Below are 18,331 nucleotides of genomic sequence, written 5' to 3'. Positions count from 1 at the left end.
TGTGCAGTGTGTTCATATGTTTGGTAGGTAGCAATCCTTTGTTCATTGTTGTTGTTATAAAAAAGGAGGAGTGTGGTGCTGCCCCGTTAAGGACACGCACACGCAGCGGAGTGACGTTGCACTCTGCCGCGTGCCCTATAAATAAATGCAGCATTCCCGGCTGCCACAGAGCGGCCGGGGAGCCCGAACCGACTACACTTGTATGTGTGTGGCTCTGTAGGAGGGAGGGAGTCCATGGGCACTCCGGTTGGGAACCAGAGACCTACAACAGGGCCCATGATCCTAAATTGGAAATGTGAAAGGGAGGTATAACACCTGGGGAGGGGTGCAACAATTCAAGTTGGAAAAGGGCTCCGGTTCGTGAGGTGAGATCTCAAAAGGAAGTGCAGTGACAAGGAAAAGTAGGACTAAGAGTAATCAGGATTACTGGCAAGTAATCTAGGCAATATATGCATTACAATTTACACAATATAAAATACACCTTAAACCAAATAACAGGAAAACATATAGGCATGCCCACACAAAGAACAATCTCACAAAAACGTGCACTTGTAGTACTTTACACATATTCCTCCAGCACTTTCATTGTTCAGAAACATTGTTGCCTTTTCCTGAAAGAAATGCGTTTGAATCGGATGTCAACCTTTGCTGTAAACTTAACATTTCCTAAAGCTCATGCTGCCATCCACTTATGGTGCAAAATATCTGCATATCAAAATGCATTCTGGTAGTCGTGGTCATGTCAATCTAATGCATAAACTACTTGGCAAACGCAAATTGCAATATCAGTTCCAGTAACAAACCCGATGTGATCCCTTCAGACAGTTTCTCTTTTTAGGCCAGCAACCCCTTGCATGCTGGGACTACAGAAATCATGGGTACTCGGAGCTTAGGTTTGACTTGCTCATATCAAGTTAAATGAGGCCGCAACTCCCACAATGCTTCAGTTTATTACATACAATTCCAGGACCTGGCTCAGCATGGAAGCGTTTCGTTTTGAGAAGGTGAAAGCTAAAACCGGATTTAAAAGTACATATTCTGGGTCTCCACACCTGCGTGCATTTGTACATAGTCACTAATGAAACACAATATTCGGAAAGGTTGTATGTTCTATACAAACTGCTTGATGAAATCGTTTTTAGTTGTTGATATTTGTTTCCGCAAAAAAACTACAAACTATGGCGTCGGAGAAGCACACCTCTGCATCCCCTTAATACTGAGCAAGGACCGCCCTAGTGACACACAACCGCAGCTGCTCCTGTACCAATGGAATTAAACCTCTTGGTTTTGGTGTTTCCTTTAAGCAAGTGAGAAAGGGCAAAGACGGAAAAGGGCGGTGCGTGTTTCCTGCTTCCTGGAAGAGCAAGGTGCTGTGAGGAAATGGCCAACTGGGTTCAGGAGCGCGCCAACACGATGGCCACGAGGAATAAGCTAGCCATCACCAAAATTGGTTTATTTTTCGTAATCCTCTTCTATTGGGTGAGAAAATGTATTTTGCAGTTTGTTAATGTGCAGAGGCGTTGCTATGGGGGGGGGGGCTATAGCCCCTGATCTTTTGGTTGTAGCCCCGGATAGAATCTCAGGAGTTACAACCAAAAGACCAGCTAGCCCCCAGTCCCGACAGTTCTGACATTAGCGTAGCCCCGGGTCTTTTCCAGGCCTAGCAGCACCCCTGTTAATGTGTAGCTTTTCCGTTTGCCTTGTTGATTGATTTCGCTCTGCACACGGTGCGTTTGGGGGAAATGGTGGGGAGCGGGTTTTAAAATTGGAAAAGTAGTCAACAAAATGCATGCATTGACATGGGGACGTTACTATAAAGTAGCCATTAACCCTTTATTGTTTTACTGCAAGAAACATTTTGCTTCAAAAAATATCTTTAAAGCTCAAATCTTATTACCTATTCCTGAAATTCCACTTCCGTTGCTCAATCATGAAATACACCCATTTTACTAATATATATATCCAGTTCTTCTGCGAGAAGGCCACTGAGTCCTTTTATTTTCCTTTAAATTCGGGGGTTTGTAGTTTATCTTTCCAATTTGAAATTGAGGGGAAACTACAAGTCCCAGAATTTCAAGCAAGAACAGGATTGAAGGCCCCTCTCTCGCATGGCCAGGACAAACTTGAGTGCTCTTTTTATGGAGAATGTGAGAGTGAGTAGTTATGAATGGTTAGGCCTGCTGTCCTCCTGTCTCCAGGATTACCTTTATCCAGCCTTGACTTTTTTGCCACCAGCCCTGAGCAGTGTGGGCCTTGCAGTGTTGTATTTTATTTATATTAGTGTGTTTTGCAGAAACTGCTCCATGTCATTCCAGAGATGGTTATTAAGCCCTGTTTTGGTTGTTTCTCTTTGGATTCTGGGACTTGTTGTTTAGTATTTATAGTGGTAAATGCGAAACTGGACGGTCCAGAATGCAAAGAAATAAATGCGATCGGAAAGGCATGACATGGTGCATTTTACCATTTGCCAACCAGTGGTGGACCTCTACTTTCATTTGGGATAGCGAGCAGCCGTTGGCATCCATACGGAATTCAGTGTGAAAGAAAACATGAGGATCCTTTGTTTTGCGCCCCAATTTTTATTGGTTTCTAATATTCAAACATATCTTTTTCAAATTGACTTGAGTTTCAAAAATCTTTCCTGTTCAATTTTATGCAACAATTTCCGATTGATTCGTTTCCAATTTGTGTGTCAATTGCAGATTAGATTCCAATAATGAACTTGAATATTCCTCTGAATTATTCCCTCGACACGTATTTCACCATTGTTATAATGGTTCATCATATCTTTATATTTGTTCCACCATTAAGGTTAGAGCCTTATTGTAACGCTTCTAATGATTGCGATCTTGATAACCTTCATATTATTATTATTATGAAGGTTAGGTTATTATATAAATAACCTTCATATTATTTATGTAGATCCAAATATCTTTTGCATGGGACATGATGGTACCTGTTAAGATTGAAGCGGTTTATCGGTTTCCTTTATGAAGGAATAATTCGGAGGACATTTTGAAGTTCATTATTGGAATCTAATCTGCAATTGACATACACACATTGGAAATGAATCAATCTGAAATTGTTATATAAATTGAACAGGAAAGATTTTTGAAACTCAAGAAGCCAATTTGAAAAAGATATATATTTGAATATTAGAAGCCAATAAACATTGGGGCGCTAAACCAAGGATCCTCGTGTTTTCTTTCACACTGAGTTAATATATTGGGCAGCCTCAATATAAGAGAATCCAACAGCTGAAGCCCCAATAGGAAAATAACCAGCTACTAAGTAGACGCGCCATCAGCTGCTTAAAGGCTGCATATTAAGCATACATATGGAACTCGGTGTAGTGTTTTGTCACGTTCCTTTGGCAGTTGTAGGGTTGCCAGAAGACTCCATATCAGGTGGGACAATGTTCAGTACTGGGCTTTCACTTTGTGATGAAATTACTTCTGCCCCGCAGGAGTACACGGATGAGTAGTGGCTAAACTGCCTACTCTGCCCTCGCACTTCTACAACCATAAGAGCTATCCCCAATCCTAAAGGTGAAACAAGTACAGGTAAGAGAGATACCTCCTTTACCTTTTGTGCTAAGGTGGGCTGAGGGCAGGCTATGCTATATATATAAAGCGGCATGAATGTGAAACGGTAGCAACCCAAACGGCAAAGTACAACAGTCCAAAATAAAGGCATTTCCAATCGAGTATATAGATGTATAAATGGAGCAACACTACACAAAACCTACCCTTGTGGAAAGAACACCCAATATGCAAGAAATAGAAAGATGCACTATGGGTAATGGCGGGTGAACGGCAATCCATAACCACAATGTTTGTAAAAGAATGTTATTGTAAGAAAAAAGGGATTCCAGGTGACCCAACTAGTCGCCAGGGCCCAAAGTTGGACCAAGGGGAAGTTGGTAGTTCATAATACCTTCTCTGCATCCTTGGTAGTTTTAACTGTGTCGAACTAGCCTTCTTGGCGCTGTGGAGCGGTTCGGATGCTGCAAGTCAGTGATTCAGTTGGGGAGAGGGCATAGTCGGGTTTGAAGTGAGGCACACAAAATTCTTCTGCAGCAGAAAAGTTCAAGTTCGAGGCAATGACCTGCTCAGCTTGCACCGCTCTGGTTAAATGATGCAGCAATAGAGATCCTAAGAATTATTACGTGCCAAAGGCAGCCCCATGGATTTCATTGGTTTGAATGCAGTTGACCTTCAGGAGACCAGCTGCTTTGCTTCTTAAGTTGCTGAAGTCCCATCCAGGAGCTCCGGGATGAGTCTTTGTTCTCCCAAACACCTGCCGGGTCCTTCACCTCCAATGACGGCCTGCGTACCATTGTTGTTTGGGAGAGAGGCAGGCCTTGTTCCAGCAGCAGGTAATTTCCCCCCCACCCCCCAATGTTCCCTGGGGATGGTTGGGGAACAGAGCTTGTCTCTGCCTTGAATAACCTGCTTTCACCTCACAACTCTAAGACCTTGTAAAGGACTGCTCTCCTAGCTGGGCCCAACACATGTCTCTTGAACTGTTGGAAGTTCAAAGATGAATCGAGGGAGTGGTAGGCCCCCTCTTTTATAGGCAAATGTCTACTGGTGATTGGACAAAAGTAAGCCAAGGTGTTCAATCTCTGTCCTTGAGACAAGTGGTCCTTACCTTCTGATAGGGGGTCTGGTTAGCAGGCCACTCTTTCTGAGATGAAATGACGCACATCATTTAATTAGTCACTAAACATAAATAAGCCAGGGCTTCTATATCCTTACCAGATGGCAATTCCTCAAATGCCTCCTTCAATTGCCTGCTGGGAGTTGTAGTGTTTGGGCACTTCCATTTGAATAAAATGGACTGAAGTAAAACTAAGAAAAAGCCCAGGCTTGAAGGGTGGCCACCATGAGATGGAGTCACCTGTCCCGCTTAATAAGTGGGGCCATTTAAAAGGGAAGTGAGGTGACGCTTGGATCCCCAATGGGCTTGCTGTCAATGTCAATTGTGAAGTCCACAAAACCCTGTATTGCTGAATACAAGTGTTATGTATGCATACAAGCACACGTGGTGTTTCTTCAGTTTTATGTTTCATATGTGAACATAGTTCTGCCAGTGAAAAGGGATCCAATGGCATTCCAGTATGGAATTGGAACCATGCTGGGTCAAGAAGAAGGTTAGGCTTAGAATTGATCATTGATTGCCCTGCTGAAGAGGTTGTGGCTGCTGTAAGGATCCTAAGTACAGGAGTTGCATTAGAGACATACTGGCTCGTGTGTAGTCTGTACAATGTAATGTGGAGAGGCTGTGTCTGGTCTATTGGTTGTGCTTCAGTGGGAAGGATGAAGGTGCTCTTGCTTGTCCATTCCTCCTATTCTGCAGATTTTAGCATGGTTGGAAAGGGGATCAAGTTGACTGTGTCAAAAGCTGTTAAGAGATTGAGAAGTATCAATGGGGGGCTGTGTGATGGGAGCATTGTTCAAACCAGGCAAAAGCCAGTTTGGAGGCAGTCGTGCAGTATTTAGTTTCAGGTTAACTGCGAGATGACGATTCTTTCACTGATGCTGAGGATGCATGCGTTCGAGCCAACCTGTCCCATTCTGTTCGAGACATGCTTATTCAGTCCCAGTGTTTTTCTGTTCTTTCTGGGAATTGTAGTCCTACATTCCATTATAAATGCAGGATTGCAGTACCAGAATGCACGGGGGGGGACACAGGACAAGCACTTGCCAAATGGAATGGGGCATATAGGTGCAAATGATGTGGCAGGTTTGGTGGGCATCACTGGGTCTTTTAGGTTTTGAGGAATGCTAGTGGATGGAGGGAACGCAGGCCTTCACTTTTGAAGGTCGAATCACTGGTAGGTAAACTAGGTCAAATTATTACGGTACTTAGAATTGTGGGCAATCTGGCATCAAGTGTTGTATAAGGCCCTGATATTAGCTGTATGTGTCAGAGAGGCCTCGCTGGTAAGAATGAGTGCATGATTAAAGTGGTGGGGAATACTTGCTTGCAGATTTATGATTTTCTTATGGCTTTTGTCAGCATGAGGAGGTGGATTAATGTAGTTGCTAATTTTTATTTCTAATGTCCCATTGAGTAGAAAATAACTTGCAGGTGGGCTCCTCTCGGTTGCATTTTGTCCTATGGGTCATTGGTTTAGGGCATCGGCCTTGGGTAGGTTGAATGGGATGAATACCATATTTGCCTGATGTGGGGTTTCTGGTCTTGTTAGTTCAAGACTAGACTATGCTATACTTGCACTTGAGAGAGTGCAAGTCCCTATGTTCAGCCTATGAGAGTAATTACACCGGAAACATGCTATTGTACCTGGAATCTCTTGGTTATTACTGGTGGTGGCTACAGTATCATGGGAGGCTGGCACCTCATGGGTTGGTTACTATTTCTGGAAGTTGCCTCCACAAACCAGCTTCTTTCCACACATTGCTCTCGCAGCAGAATAATTATTTTTTCTCAAGCAGGCAGTAATCGTAGCTTTTGTTTATAGTGCAGACCTAGCTTGAGAGCATGAGTGCTGTACGGGATGTGGGTAGCCACTGTGTGGGCTGGCGTCTTTTAACAGTAGTGCAGTACTGTGAGTTGTGCTCTGTGCATCCGTTGGGAGAAGTCCTTGGTCCGGTGTTGGAAAAAGCCATGTTTTGAAAGATTTGTGAAATTGGAGAATTGCGGGGTCATTCCGAGCTGATACTGGGATAAAACGCCTAAGGATGGGTGCGTGAAAAGAGGATTGTTTGCAGGTCCTCTTTGCAGACTATTTGTGATTTGAACCCGTTGGTCAATTATTATTTTTTTGCTGTGCAAGGAGCATGTGCAACCAGATATTTGGAGGTATGCTTTCGTTATCGTGACTTCTTTGTAGATAATCCATGCAGTATCCTGGATTGGAGAGGAAGCCAAGGTAGTTTGAGTAGGACGGGGTTAATTTCCATGCACCAATAAGAGGTGGCGTGTTGGAACTGCATTTAGGGGGGCCAAGTGAGCATCTGGAAGCCCCAACAGCAGGGCATTTCCTCAGTCTGTGTGAGACCACAAAGACCTGAGCTAGTCCTGCGGCGGTATAAAGTGTTTGGCTATTTGGGCTTTCTTGACTGTGTTCTTTAAGGAGGGGCTGCTGTCAATGCTGAGGATTTTTCTGAATCTGAGGGTTTCAGATCAAATCCTTCTAGGCGCACATTATTGAGCCATTGTGGGACAAGTTGTTTAGTGGTGGGCGATTAGCACAAATGCAGTACTGGAGAGGTTAATTCTGAAGTAGGTGAGCATCATCTGCACATTGGTGAATGAGCATTCTCAAAGGCCACATGTAAAGGTTTAAAGGATCAGTGAGAGTCTTGAGGGACTTGGCAGAAAACTGGGAGTCTGTTTGCATGCAATGTGTTCATCTGAATGGTTTGGTGTCTCTTCCGAGATTTGAGAGGTAAACCAGTTCAGCGCCAGAGAATCCAATTCTGTCTACAAGGAGGAAGAGGATGCAGAGTCGGTTGTATCGAATGCCCTCAAGAAATCAAGGAGGCATGGGTCGCCCTTATCCGTGTCTGCAGAGTATGGTCCACGACCTGGATCGTGGCTGTCTTGGTCTGTTTTTTCAAAGGAAGGTTTTATGGGACGAGTCTTGAGGGTGTCCCGGAATGACTGTTTTGTGGGGGTTAGGGAGGTGCGCCGGGCCCATCAATTAAGGATGGAGTATGGGTTGATATTGTCAGAGTAGGACATAGGCTTGAGGGAAACAAGTGCTTTTAGTCAGCGACTAGCATTCTTATAGACTTTGCCTCCCTTGCATATTATCTGGTTTTGGACCTCCCCATGTTCTTTGAAACAAGCAAACTCCCTTGCCTTGGACTGCTTTCTGGTGCTCTCCAGCAGCGGCCTTCTTGTGGGTTTGCTGGTATCTCTTCTCCTTTCTCTGTGGGGATCTCTCAGGACGAGAGTGGACAACCTTTCTGGTCAGCCTTCCTGGACTCTGCGAAGTTCTGCGGGCTGCTTGCCCACCATGAGCACTCTGTGGTCCCACCTCCGGGCAGCACTGGTTCAGCGCAATGGCGGCAGCCACGCTACATGTTTCTACCCAGCTGTTTGACTCTTGTCAGCTGGTTTTTCTCCTCCGGTTTGAAAGGTCTTTATATGGTCCCTTGCATAAAGAGACAGAGTTTCATTGATAACATGATTTCAGAGTTCAGTTGAGTTGGGGTCCGCATTAATGTCGGACAGGAAAGTGGCTTTATAACTTTGACCACCACTTCGGTGCCCATAGGGGACATGATTTAGGGGAGATCTTGATAAAGACTAGGAGTCCTTGTCCCTTAAGGGGGAGACACTCCACTGAGATCCTGATTGCACAAACCCAAGGTTGCTTTCCATTACGTTGAAGGGACTTTAAGGCAAGTCCCTTTTTATAATAAAAATCAATCCCAAGAGCCCAAGTAATAATGCACAAGATGTGAGGAAAAAAACACAGCCTACCCTGGGAAAATTATCGAAAAGACTTTGACCATGGGGACAGAAAATAGATGATTTTATAGCAAACACAAATGTTACTGATTAGTCACACTTTCCCGGCCTCTGATTGGACATCATCATTTGCACTATAGGTGACTCCATACAATACCTAGCTCTATTGGCCTATTCTATCCTCGTGTCCAAAGCAAGGTATAATTTTATCAATTAGCATTGAGATCATCTCCTTTCCTATGGTGCTGATTGGATGCTACGTTTTATAATTTGTAACCTCTAGGCTTAATAGATGATTGGGTGTTCCAAGACGAGTATTCATGGAGTGAATGATTTGACAAAATTCAACCAATTCCCTGTGTGAGATGTGACCGTGTAACAACAAAATGATAACATTGCTTCCTCTTCCCAAAGACCTCATCAGTTGGCACCTTCTTACCGTTCCCACCATTATGAACTGTTCATCGCCAGTTCAATATTCCTACTCTTCATGGGAAACATTACTTGTTTCTCCCTTCCTTTGTCATGATTCTATTTGCCCTGCTTCTGACTTTGAGCTGGGGGCTTAGATGCTTACAAACGTCATTCTCTTACATCTCCTGTAATATAATAAACATACTCTTCACTACTATTGTATATGTGCTGTGAGGGTTGTTCATACGTTTCCATGACAGTGAACGGTACCTGATTAATTCTATTCTATGCGTGATGGTCTTTTGTATGATTCCAACCTTAGCAATTGAATCTCTTTCGGAGAGGTTTTTTCAATCTGGGTTCTGTGTTGCTCCTTGATCATTCTGTCTTGCCTGCAGGCTCTCACTACCCTGTGTTCTATTCCTGCCAGCTTATGACCTTCATTTTGATACGCTTTAATGCACAATGCACTGACTAGGAACGTAGGCTATGTCCTTTAAACACGTCCTTTAAACACAGGCCTGGGAACTCAACTAAGCTAATTTTGACCAGTCTGTGTGCAGTGTTTGTCTTTTAGATGTATCTTTGTTGCGTTTTCATGACCTCACTAAAGCAATTCAGGGCTGGGAATGCATTTGCCCCCTTGCTTTAACCAATCACTGCGCAGCATAAAGTCTTGCTGTGGGAAGTTGCAGCTTGGTATGTGTGCACTTTTATGCAAGGATTGGGCTGACCTTTTCTATTAACTGGAAGAGGCGTTTAAGCTTTAGCCATGGTTGAATGTGTTAAGGCCTATTCGATTAGAGTAAAAGTTAATTTGTCAGTTGCAATTGTTAAAAGTGCCTCTACTGATTCTGTGGCTAATGTTTGATGTTTCTATACAAGAATATGTGATTATACTCTGATGCAACGTCTGTGCACTATGGCTTACTTGCCTCTCGGTGATCAGGCCTATCTAGGCATGGTTACTATGGCATTTATGGGCCTATGCAGGGGAAAGTGTGTGTGTGTGTGTGTGTGTGTGTGTGTGTGTGTGTGTGTGTGTGTGTTGTATTGTGTACTTCATCAAGACTACTGAAGCTTGTATTTGGTGTGAGCATTGAGGATGTTGGATATAATCCCCAACAGGACTAATTCTCTAGATTTGTCACAACCGTTATCTTTCAATAGATATAGATTAGGTATTTATGGCTATATTTAATGGGCATACGTGCATATCATTTTCAAAGCTTTATTCTGATTTGTCCTTTAGCACTGCACACAATCACAATTGATCAAATCACATTCAATTAGCCTAAAAAAAGAAATACAATAAGACCACAGAGCATCATTCCAAGGTGGATAAAGCCACACTTGTGAAAAAGTAAATTAATCCAGCATCTTTAAAATTGTACTTGGTCCTTGTGAGGAGAGAAAGGTGCAGTTAATTGAACTACAGGGGCCGGGCACAGCTTGCAGCCTCGAGGATAGCCTGTGGTTGAGGTAAATCGATACCTGGCAGAGGCAAATGCCACTTTCCACTCCATCGTATTAATGAGGAACTGCATTGATTCCCTCGTACTTCTCAACCATATGCCAAGTAAAAGAGGTAATAGGCTGGCATAACAATTGGGTCGGGGTCCCATCGGCTTGTTTACAGAGTGGGCGACGAGCAGTACTCTGAGCGGACCAATCCCATGTGTACCAGCCAGTTTGCATTAGACCCATTCTAAAGCAGACCTATGAAGAACGCTCATAAGGTGGGTGTATGCTACCCAGAAAGGGTCTACTACTCCCTAGTGAATTTGGCAAGAGGGACTACAGGGCCATTTTATAGGGCTTGCCTTTGGGACTGCAGGCTCCCAAAGGCATTACATTTGGTGATCATCTTGAGCTCTGCCTTAAGAGAAGGTCGACACTTATTGGGATTTTCCGAAGTGTCTAAGGCCTGTCCCGCACAGCATCTTTCTCACATGGACCGAGCGCTGGCTTTTTACACCTTCCAATTGCCAAAAATCACTCTGTGCATCTTTGTAGAGGGCCAGGCTTGGGGATGACCAACATCTTACTCAATTCAGGCCTGGCTTGAGGGTAACTAAGTCATCCAGAGGCAGTATTTGCAATTCCAGATGTATCAATGTAGTTGAGGCATGCTTAGTCAGGAGCAGCAACTTCTTTAAGAAGATGTTCTCAATGGGCGGGCCAACGGTGGTCCGTCATAATTTCGAAAAATAAATGTCAAAGACAACAATGTCAAAAAAATAATATTGCGACTTTTTTTTCGATATTATTTTTTCAAAAAAATGACTTTTCGACATTTTTGTGTTCGAAAAAATGACTATAAACCGGGGCCAACAGTTTTGTGTTTGCAAAGCCCCAGATCTCTGCGCCATAGAGGGCAGCCGGCACAGCTTGCTTATCAAATAATGCTTTAGCTGGGGAAACTGCCCCACTGCCATGTCCTGAAAAAGGAGTAAATGGCTGTGCTATACTTAGTTAGGCTTACCTTGGATTTAAGGAGTTGGTTTGTCCACCCCATTGAATCTAATCCCTAGGTTGTCAAAATGTTCCGCTTGGTCCAGTGTATGGCCATCTACCTAAGTTTTCACCTGGCAAGGCTTGGAGAAGGGGAGTTTAAAGACCATAACGTTGCTCTTAGATCTGTAGAGAAGGAGCCAAGTACCCCCCCCCCCCCCTCAAGTACCTCACCCATGTTGCCTATATGTTGAGAACCAGAATGTGAATCACATGCAGTACCAGTGAATATACCAATACCAAGGAGAATCCTGGAAGCAAGGTTCCCGTTAAGAAAACCATACCAGCATACACAACGGTATGATGGTCATTTGAATGAAATCCCAGAAGAAACAAGACAAATGAACAAAAGAGCAGATTGGTGTCATCACAGGAAGTAAGACTGATGTACGTAGAAGAGATGCAGAGATAAGAAAACGTAGATATTCTATAAAGCATGAGGAAGGTATCAAAGATAAATCTCGGGCTCGAGAGGCTTATGCTACAGAAATGATGAAGATATCAAGTTATTTTACACGTGTACAGATGAAAAGCAATTTAATTACACGAGTGAATCTCAGAAGGGTGAGGCTGGACCATACCCAAGAAGTCAAGGCTGATCTGGACTGGAATGATCAGACAGTAGTTACAATCATGTGAAAGAATGAACTCCTGTTCAGAAGACATGCACGAAAACAAGGAAGACGGCAGAGGTTCATTCAATAATAGTATTTTAAATACACCAAAGCTCAGGTGTTTTTTGGTTTGGTCTTCAGTCACGTGGAGGGATGGAAATGGACAAACATGATGAACCACACCTACACAAGGCGGCATAACGTGACTTCACTCCTTCATATTCTCCAGAGCAAGGAACATTTCCAAGGCTAAATTGAAAGCCTTAATTGACGTGCAGACCACTGAGGTGATGATGGATGATCTGCTAATTGGTAGGAAGCTATGGTTATGACAGCCCACCAACACTTGGAAGACCAGCCTTCATGCTGCTGGTGTAGGTGGAAAAGTACTAACTGGGATGAGGGTACCAACCAATTGTAGGGGGCCGCATAGTTAAGGGCCCTATAGTTAGTGTAACCAATGGGACGTTGTGTATTTAGTGACGTTCATAACGACCTGTTTGAAGGGAGGGCTTAGTTGGCCCACCTGACATTAGAAACCCTATCACCCTCTTAGACCAGCATGGAATGTATACCTAGATGTTCCATCGAAGCCTATCACATTTGCCTCCTAGGTTTTTGTAGTTTGCCACATATGATGACGTCAGCAATGACAAGTTTTTGCTATAAATGTGATTTTCTTAAAACATTTTTTTTTAATATAACCTGCTTTGAGATCATGCTGCGAGACGTCCGTTGATGTCTTTTGTACTCTCTATTTTAGATAATTGACATTAAAACAGTTGAACCTTTGCCAACTTTGAGTTAGTTTGATCGAGATGAATGGGGAAGCAGAAGATGAAAGTATTGCTACCTCGTCTTAAAGGGCTCGGTCGGCAACCCCGGTTCAGATCTGTTAAGCTCAAGTCCGAGCTCTACATTTTGCAGAGAAGATGTTAAAGGCCACTTTCAGCCCGGCTGGAGTAGTGACGAGAATGGCTGCGTCATCGGTATAAAATAGGGTGGCCCATTTCTTTGACCCAATTTTTTTGGGCACCCAAGGCACCTGCTTCTGAAGCATCCACAATTTCCTGAATATATAATGGGGAAAATGGGTGGGGCCAAGACACATCCCTGGCGCAGCTCCTTCAGTACGTCAAAGCGGTCTGTCATGTCCCCTCCCAGACCATATCGCACAGAGGCCTAGTTGTGCACATGTAGCACTTTAATAGCATCGAGCACCTCAATTGGGATTTTTCGCTTCTTCAGAATTTGCCATAATAGTGCTCTTGGCACAGAGTCGAATGCCGTTTTCAGGTCCAGAAAGATGACATACAATTTCATTTTGTGTATTTCTGGATTAATAAAGAGAATACAGTGATCCACCATGCCTCGGCCAGTTCGGAGCCCGGCTTGGACGTTGCTAATAGGCCCTGTGTCATCCACCCATTTTTGTAATTTTCCCAACAGTCGAGTAGGGAAATCGGGTGGTTATTTTTGGGGCTGGTCTTTGGACCCTTTCTTGTATTGGTACTATTGTGGCCTAGCGCCAGGTTCATGATACTTCCTTGGCACCAATGTCATCATTAAATACCCTGCACAGGACTGGCACCCAAATGGCCATTTCATCTCGATAGAAGTCTAGGGGGGATGAGGTCCGGCTGTGCCGCTTTCCCCTTGAGAACCCAATGCCTCCACCTCCTTGTTATAACCAGGGATGCATCTAGGGGCTTACACATGCCTATTCCACGCCATGCTGTGTAGCTTGCCTTCCTCCCCTGCATAGAGGTTTGAGAAATGTTTTCTCCAGGCGGCTCCCGAGATGTAGCATTGTAAGGACAGGTCGCCATCCAGCTCGCTAGGAGAGACCAACTTCCAAAACCGCGCCATATCCCCTTCAATCACCTCATGTAGTGCAGCCCAGGACACTTGGGCATATGCTTTTTTCGTTGTATGCAAGAGTGTTTTTATGGTTTAACCTCAATTGCCGCAGGGCCCCTTTTTCTACAGGATTTGCAGTTCTTGCATGCAATCCTAGGGCTTTTTTTTTTTCGAACTAGAACATTCGATTTTTTTTTTTTTATTTTTTTTTTTTATTTGAAACATTATATACATCTGTTTCATGTTTGGATTCACACAACTTTAATTCCAGTGCTATTGATTTTCCACCAGCTTTCCAGCCACATCATTTGTGACATTTATAGTTCTTACACCCTCACCCGGGGTTTTGGGCATGGTACATCCCTGCTAAAACGCTCTGCACCAGTCTTTGGTATGTTCCCAAACCCTTGAAATGCTAAGCCATTCCCTGGTTTGGCACACCTATCTTGCCTCTCCCAGAGGAGCCTGTTGCTGCATCACTCTGTGCTTTCCAGACCCACTCCCAGGGGGCTTTTGCTTTTGTGTGTAATCCAGTTGTGCTCTGAGGTAGACCTTGCCCCGAGATCTTGTTGATTTTGGGGGGGGGGGGTTTGTGTCCTATCATGAACCCAGACTTGATTACTAATGTAGGGACTCAGCTGAGGTATGCTGATGCCATGCTGAGCCGCAGCCTCCTTCTGACTGAGAAAGCTGCTCCAAAGCCAAAGAGGAGCAAGGTGGAGTATTTGCAACACTACCATTACTTCTGCCTGTGTTGCGAATCCCAGAAATCAAGCCCCAGTAATTGTAAAAAATTAAGTTGCCCTTCATCACTCCTTGCTGGTTATGGTGTCCAAAGAACCGAGGAGAAAGAAAGGCTGGGAGTCTGGTAAAATCTTTACACTTTCTGCAGGAAGGGCTTGCGGTAGAGCTCACTCCTGCCTGCCCTAAACCAATTAAGTGATCCCTTTGCCATACTCGCCCAACGCCCCTAGCCCTTGACCTGGCCAGTATAGAAATCTGTGGATTTTCCACATGGTAACTCTGCTAGTGGTAAATTTGTAGAACTAAATTTGCCATCGCGGGAAAAAATGGCTGGCTGTCCGGTACTGCCAAAAAGTGTCAGTACCTGAATTACAGCCGCTCTTTCATGCATCGCCAAACTTAGTGAGGCCCAGTGTAAATAAGTGGAGTTATTGGTTCTTACCACATGGGGCTCATATGTAATATCAAAGTTCTCTGTGAATAAGATGTTGTTGGGGGTGAGATTTTGTTCCCTGCTCGTCTTGTAATTGTATGGCGTTAATCAGATCCCCAGCATAATTGCAATTCGATGCATGTAGTTTACAGAGGTGGGACGGGTTGGTTTCAGAAGCAATAAAAGCATTATACCATCAGTGAGGGATACCATTGAGGACTGAAGGAGCAACTATATGCCAGAGAATTAAGATAACGAGGAATATGGACTCTAGTTGAGACTAAGGGGGGAAAAATGGCCTCCCTTGACTCGCAGCTAGAGGGAAAGTCCAGGTGAAGGAAAGATGACTTATTTAAAGGGGGTGGGAGGAAGGCCATGAATGAGAATAGGTTCATGCTTCTCAGGCCAACTTTATCGAGGCCAGCAAAGCTTCCAGGAAAGTGTGGCCCCTCACCATCCATCCTTGGACACCGACCACAGACATGGCAGGCCCCCAAAACATCAGTCTACCAATGAGCCGTGGGTCTATTGCAGAGGATGTCCGGGGGATAAAAAGCGGACCAGAGGAACAGAAGGAACCTGCTACACTCTGGAGCACTGGGTAGAGGAGAGGTGCCCTCCATGACAACAGAAGGGTTTGTTGTGAATTCTTTTGTTTGAACACTGGGAGCACTTCCAAATGTAACCTTTGTTGCCACTGACTTGTTTGTTTTGAACTTTGGAACTGAACAATTTATGAATGATCGTCTTTGGCATGAGGGTGGAAATCCCCTATTTCTTTGAACCCTTGAATACATCTGATTGGCTCTGACCCTCACCTTTAGTCATGGACACTTTTTTGGTTTGGTCATTGTTCCCACCCATTGTGGCAAACCATCCTGACACTGTTCGGATGTTACTGACACTTTCCTTGAGCACTCAAGGAAAAAGAACACTTGAAATGATCACAGATCAGATAACCATATGTAAAGGATACTCACTCTGAAGACCCTCCAGATTCAGTAACAAAGACTTCACCCTGAATATCGGATCTGCTCTGCTTTTCCCCCTCAAATTAAGTCCTTCCCAATGATGCACCCCACTGCCCATAAGTGTAAGGGACAGATTACTTGGAAGGCGAGTACGTAGTAAACTCCTGAAGGACACCAGGCTGAAACAACAAAGGGAATGGAATCCGAACATGTTCCTATATCAACAGTCAAGAACAAGGAATACAAGGTGCTAACTAACCTGAATGCCCAGATCCACCAGCCTTGGAGGTGAGATTAGGAAACTCCCTGTCTAGTGTATGGCCCCTGTAAGGGAAAGAAACCAATTCTAGGAGACTGGACAATGATATACCCAAACCTTCCTCTTCCTACCGAGAATAGGGAGCGGGCCTTACCGTGGATGTAACGGGGGAATAGCCAGGATGAATGCGTGTCCGGATTATGACGACTCCAGGGAAACGTATACAAGGAGGGCAAGAATGTTAGTATGGGTATAACCCGTGCGGAATGAGGGTCGCACTAGTGTCGGGTTGCGGCACTGAATTCTACTGCACAGCATCCAAGTCCTAGTGCCATGCACTCTGGATGATGGGGGACAGAATAAGAGCAAGTCCAGGAGGGAAGAAGCAGTCGAAAGGGGTTCGGGACAAGTTTGGGCTATCAGTGATCAGATTCAGCCAAAAAAGGGAAGATGGTAAACGGGCTGAAGTCAGTAGCAATGTGGGCAAAAACAAGGTCCAAATAGGAAAGTAATAAGGTATACCAATAAACAGTATGCGGTCAGTAACTGTGCGAGCAAAGACTACAAAATCGTAGATCAAATGGAATACCAGTTAATGTGCCGGGGTCTGAAAGCAGAAAGACTACCAAGTCCATGAGCGACCTGCTGGGTCGGCAACAAGTAAATCCAAAGATCTACAACAACCAGGAGGCGTGACGAGACAAAACCATGTGAAGCTTCAAAGGTCCAAGTACAAGATCAGAAGCAGCGCCGTAGTATCTGCTTCCGGTATTTATGCTCTGGGACAACACCGTTCCTTAGATATGACGTAAGTGTAGATAATGAAGCGGTGCGGTGGTGTAGCGTAGCGCTGAGCTCCTCAAAGTTTGCTTAAGGACCAGTGTGACCATGGCAACTGCCACGCAGCCTTCAATAACCAAAATGAGGAAGAGCGCAGAGTCTAGATCCGTATTAAATGGCCTTAGACGGGTCCAATAGGTGGAGCGAAGACTTGGAGACTGTGACCGAAAAAACAACCTTGTTATTTCCCCATTCTGAGATCTCGAGTGATGAGGTGCAGAGCTCAGCCTACTTTGTGATCAACACCCCTGCAACCACCTAACGGTGGCTATGCTCTAGTCCCTCCATGTGACTGTTTTATACTATCCCATATCCTTGATCCTCTGGAGTCATTGTTCTGAAATGTTTGTAGTACTGTGAAGTGGCGGTATAGGCGCATATGCCAGATAGATAGATAAATAAAATAAGGGTTTTATTCTCGAGGCACTGAAGAGTATGGGACTCGGTGAACGAAAGCAACCACTTCAGGTATCCCGGCAGCCCACTCAACCCTTCCCCTTTCTGAGGTTGATGTAATAATTATCATGGTGTGGTGGTGGGTAACCATGTACTGCTATCCGTCTGCAACACCAAAAATGTCCCTTACTGCCACCAACCCAATATGACACTGAATATTAAATGGGTAAATAAACCTGCTAATGAGAAAACCTAAGCTAGCTTAAAGTTGCTCCAGTCTACAGAAGTAGTCCAAGATCTTGAGAGCAAATGGTGTTTCCTAATCTGCAAAGAAGGAGCTTGGAGGATCGTTGCGTGATGTATCTCAGGAGATCTGTAGTCAACCTCTTGCTGAGGCACACAATCTTTCACCAAGTCTCTGAACCAATGCACCAGAAATTCAGAATTGACGAGTAATGCCAAATCTGCACTTTTTGTTTTGTTGTTGTATGGCGCTGCATACACACAGATATTGATGTCCAGTAACTGAAGCCTGTGCTAGCACAAGACTCTTGGCCCTGCTTGATCTCACTCTAGCCATATCCCCCAGTCATTTAAAGCAGTTGCTTCTCCCCTGTGTTTGAGAAACATCACTCCCCCTGTTTGCAGAGCAATAATTGGTGCGAAATGTCCCTATGTTTCAATTTGTTTGGCCCAAAAATGTCTCCAAAAGCTTAATGTTCTTCAGAATGTTGCTGTCTCCTAAGCAGCGGTCCTAGACTGAAGAAGCTCTCCCTTTTACTTTAAATGAAGCTATTTTTGGCCTTTTTCCCTCGCTTTTTAGTAAAACAATCCATAC

At 44.4% G+C, this 18,331-nt stretch overlaps 1 protein-coding gene across 1 annotated transcript in view; it reads left to right on the top strand.

Annotated features, from left to right (window-relative positions):
* The first annotated feature begins 1,238 nt into the window (after positions 1 to 1,238).
* The window catches only part of LOC138489800 (CD63 antigen-like), an 87,363-nt gene continuing 70,270 nt past the window's right edge, over positions 1,239 to 18,331 (top strand). The window contains exon 1 of the mRNA XM_069617392.1: positions 1,239 to 1,479. Coding sequence (XP_069473493.1) covers positions 1,381 to 1,479 — 99 coding nt within the window. The 5' untranslated portion in view covers positions 1,239 to 1,380. The remainder of the gene's footprint in view (positions 1,480 to 18,331) is intronic.

The sequence above is a fragment of the Ambystoma mexicanum genome, chromosome 9 (assembly GCF_040938575.1).
Source record: "Ambystoma mexicanum isolate Mex_15411 chromosome 9, UKY_AmexF1_1, whole genome shotgun sequence".
In the NCBI taxonomy this organism is placed as follows: domain Eukaryota; kingdom Metazoa; phylum Chordata; class Amphibia; order Caudata; family Ambystomatidae; genus Ambystoma; species Ambystoma mexicanum.
This window is presented reverse-complemented; position numbering and strand designations above follow the sequence as displayed.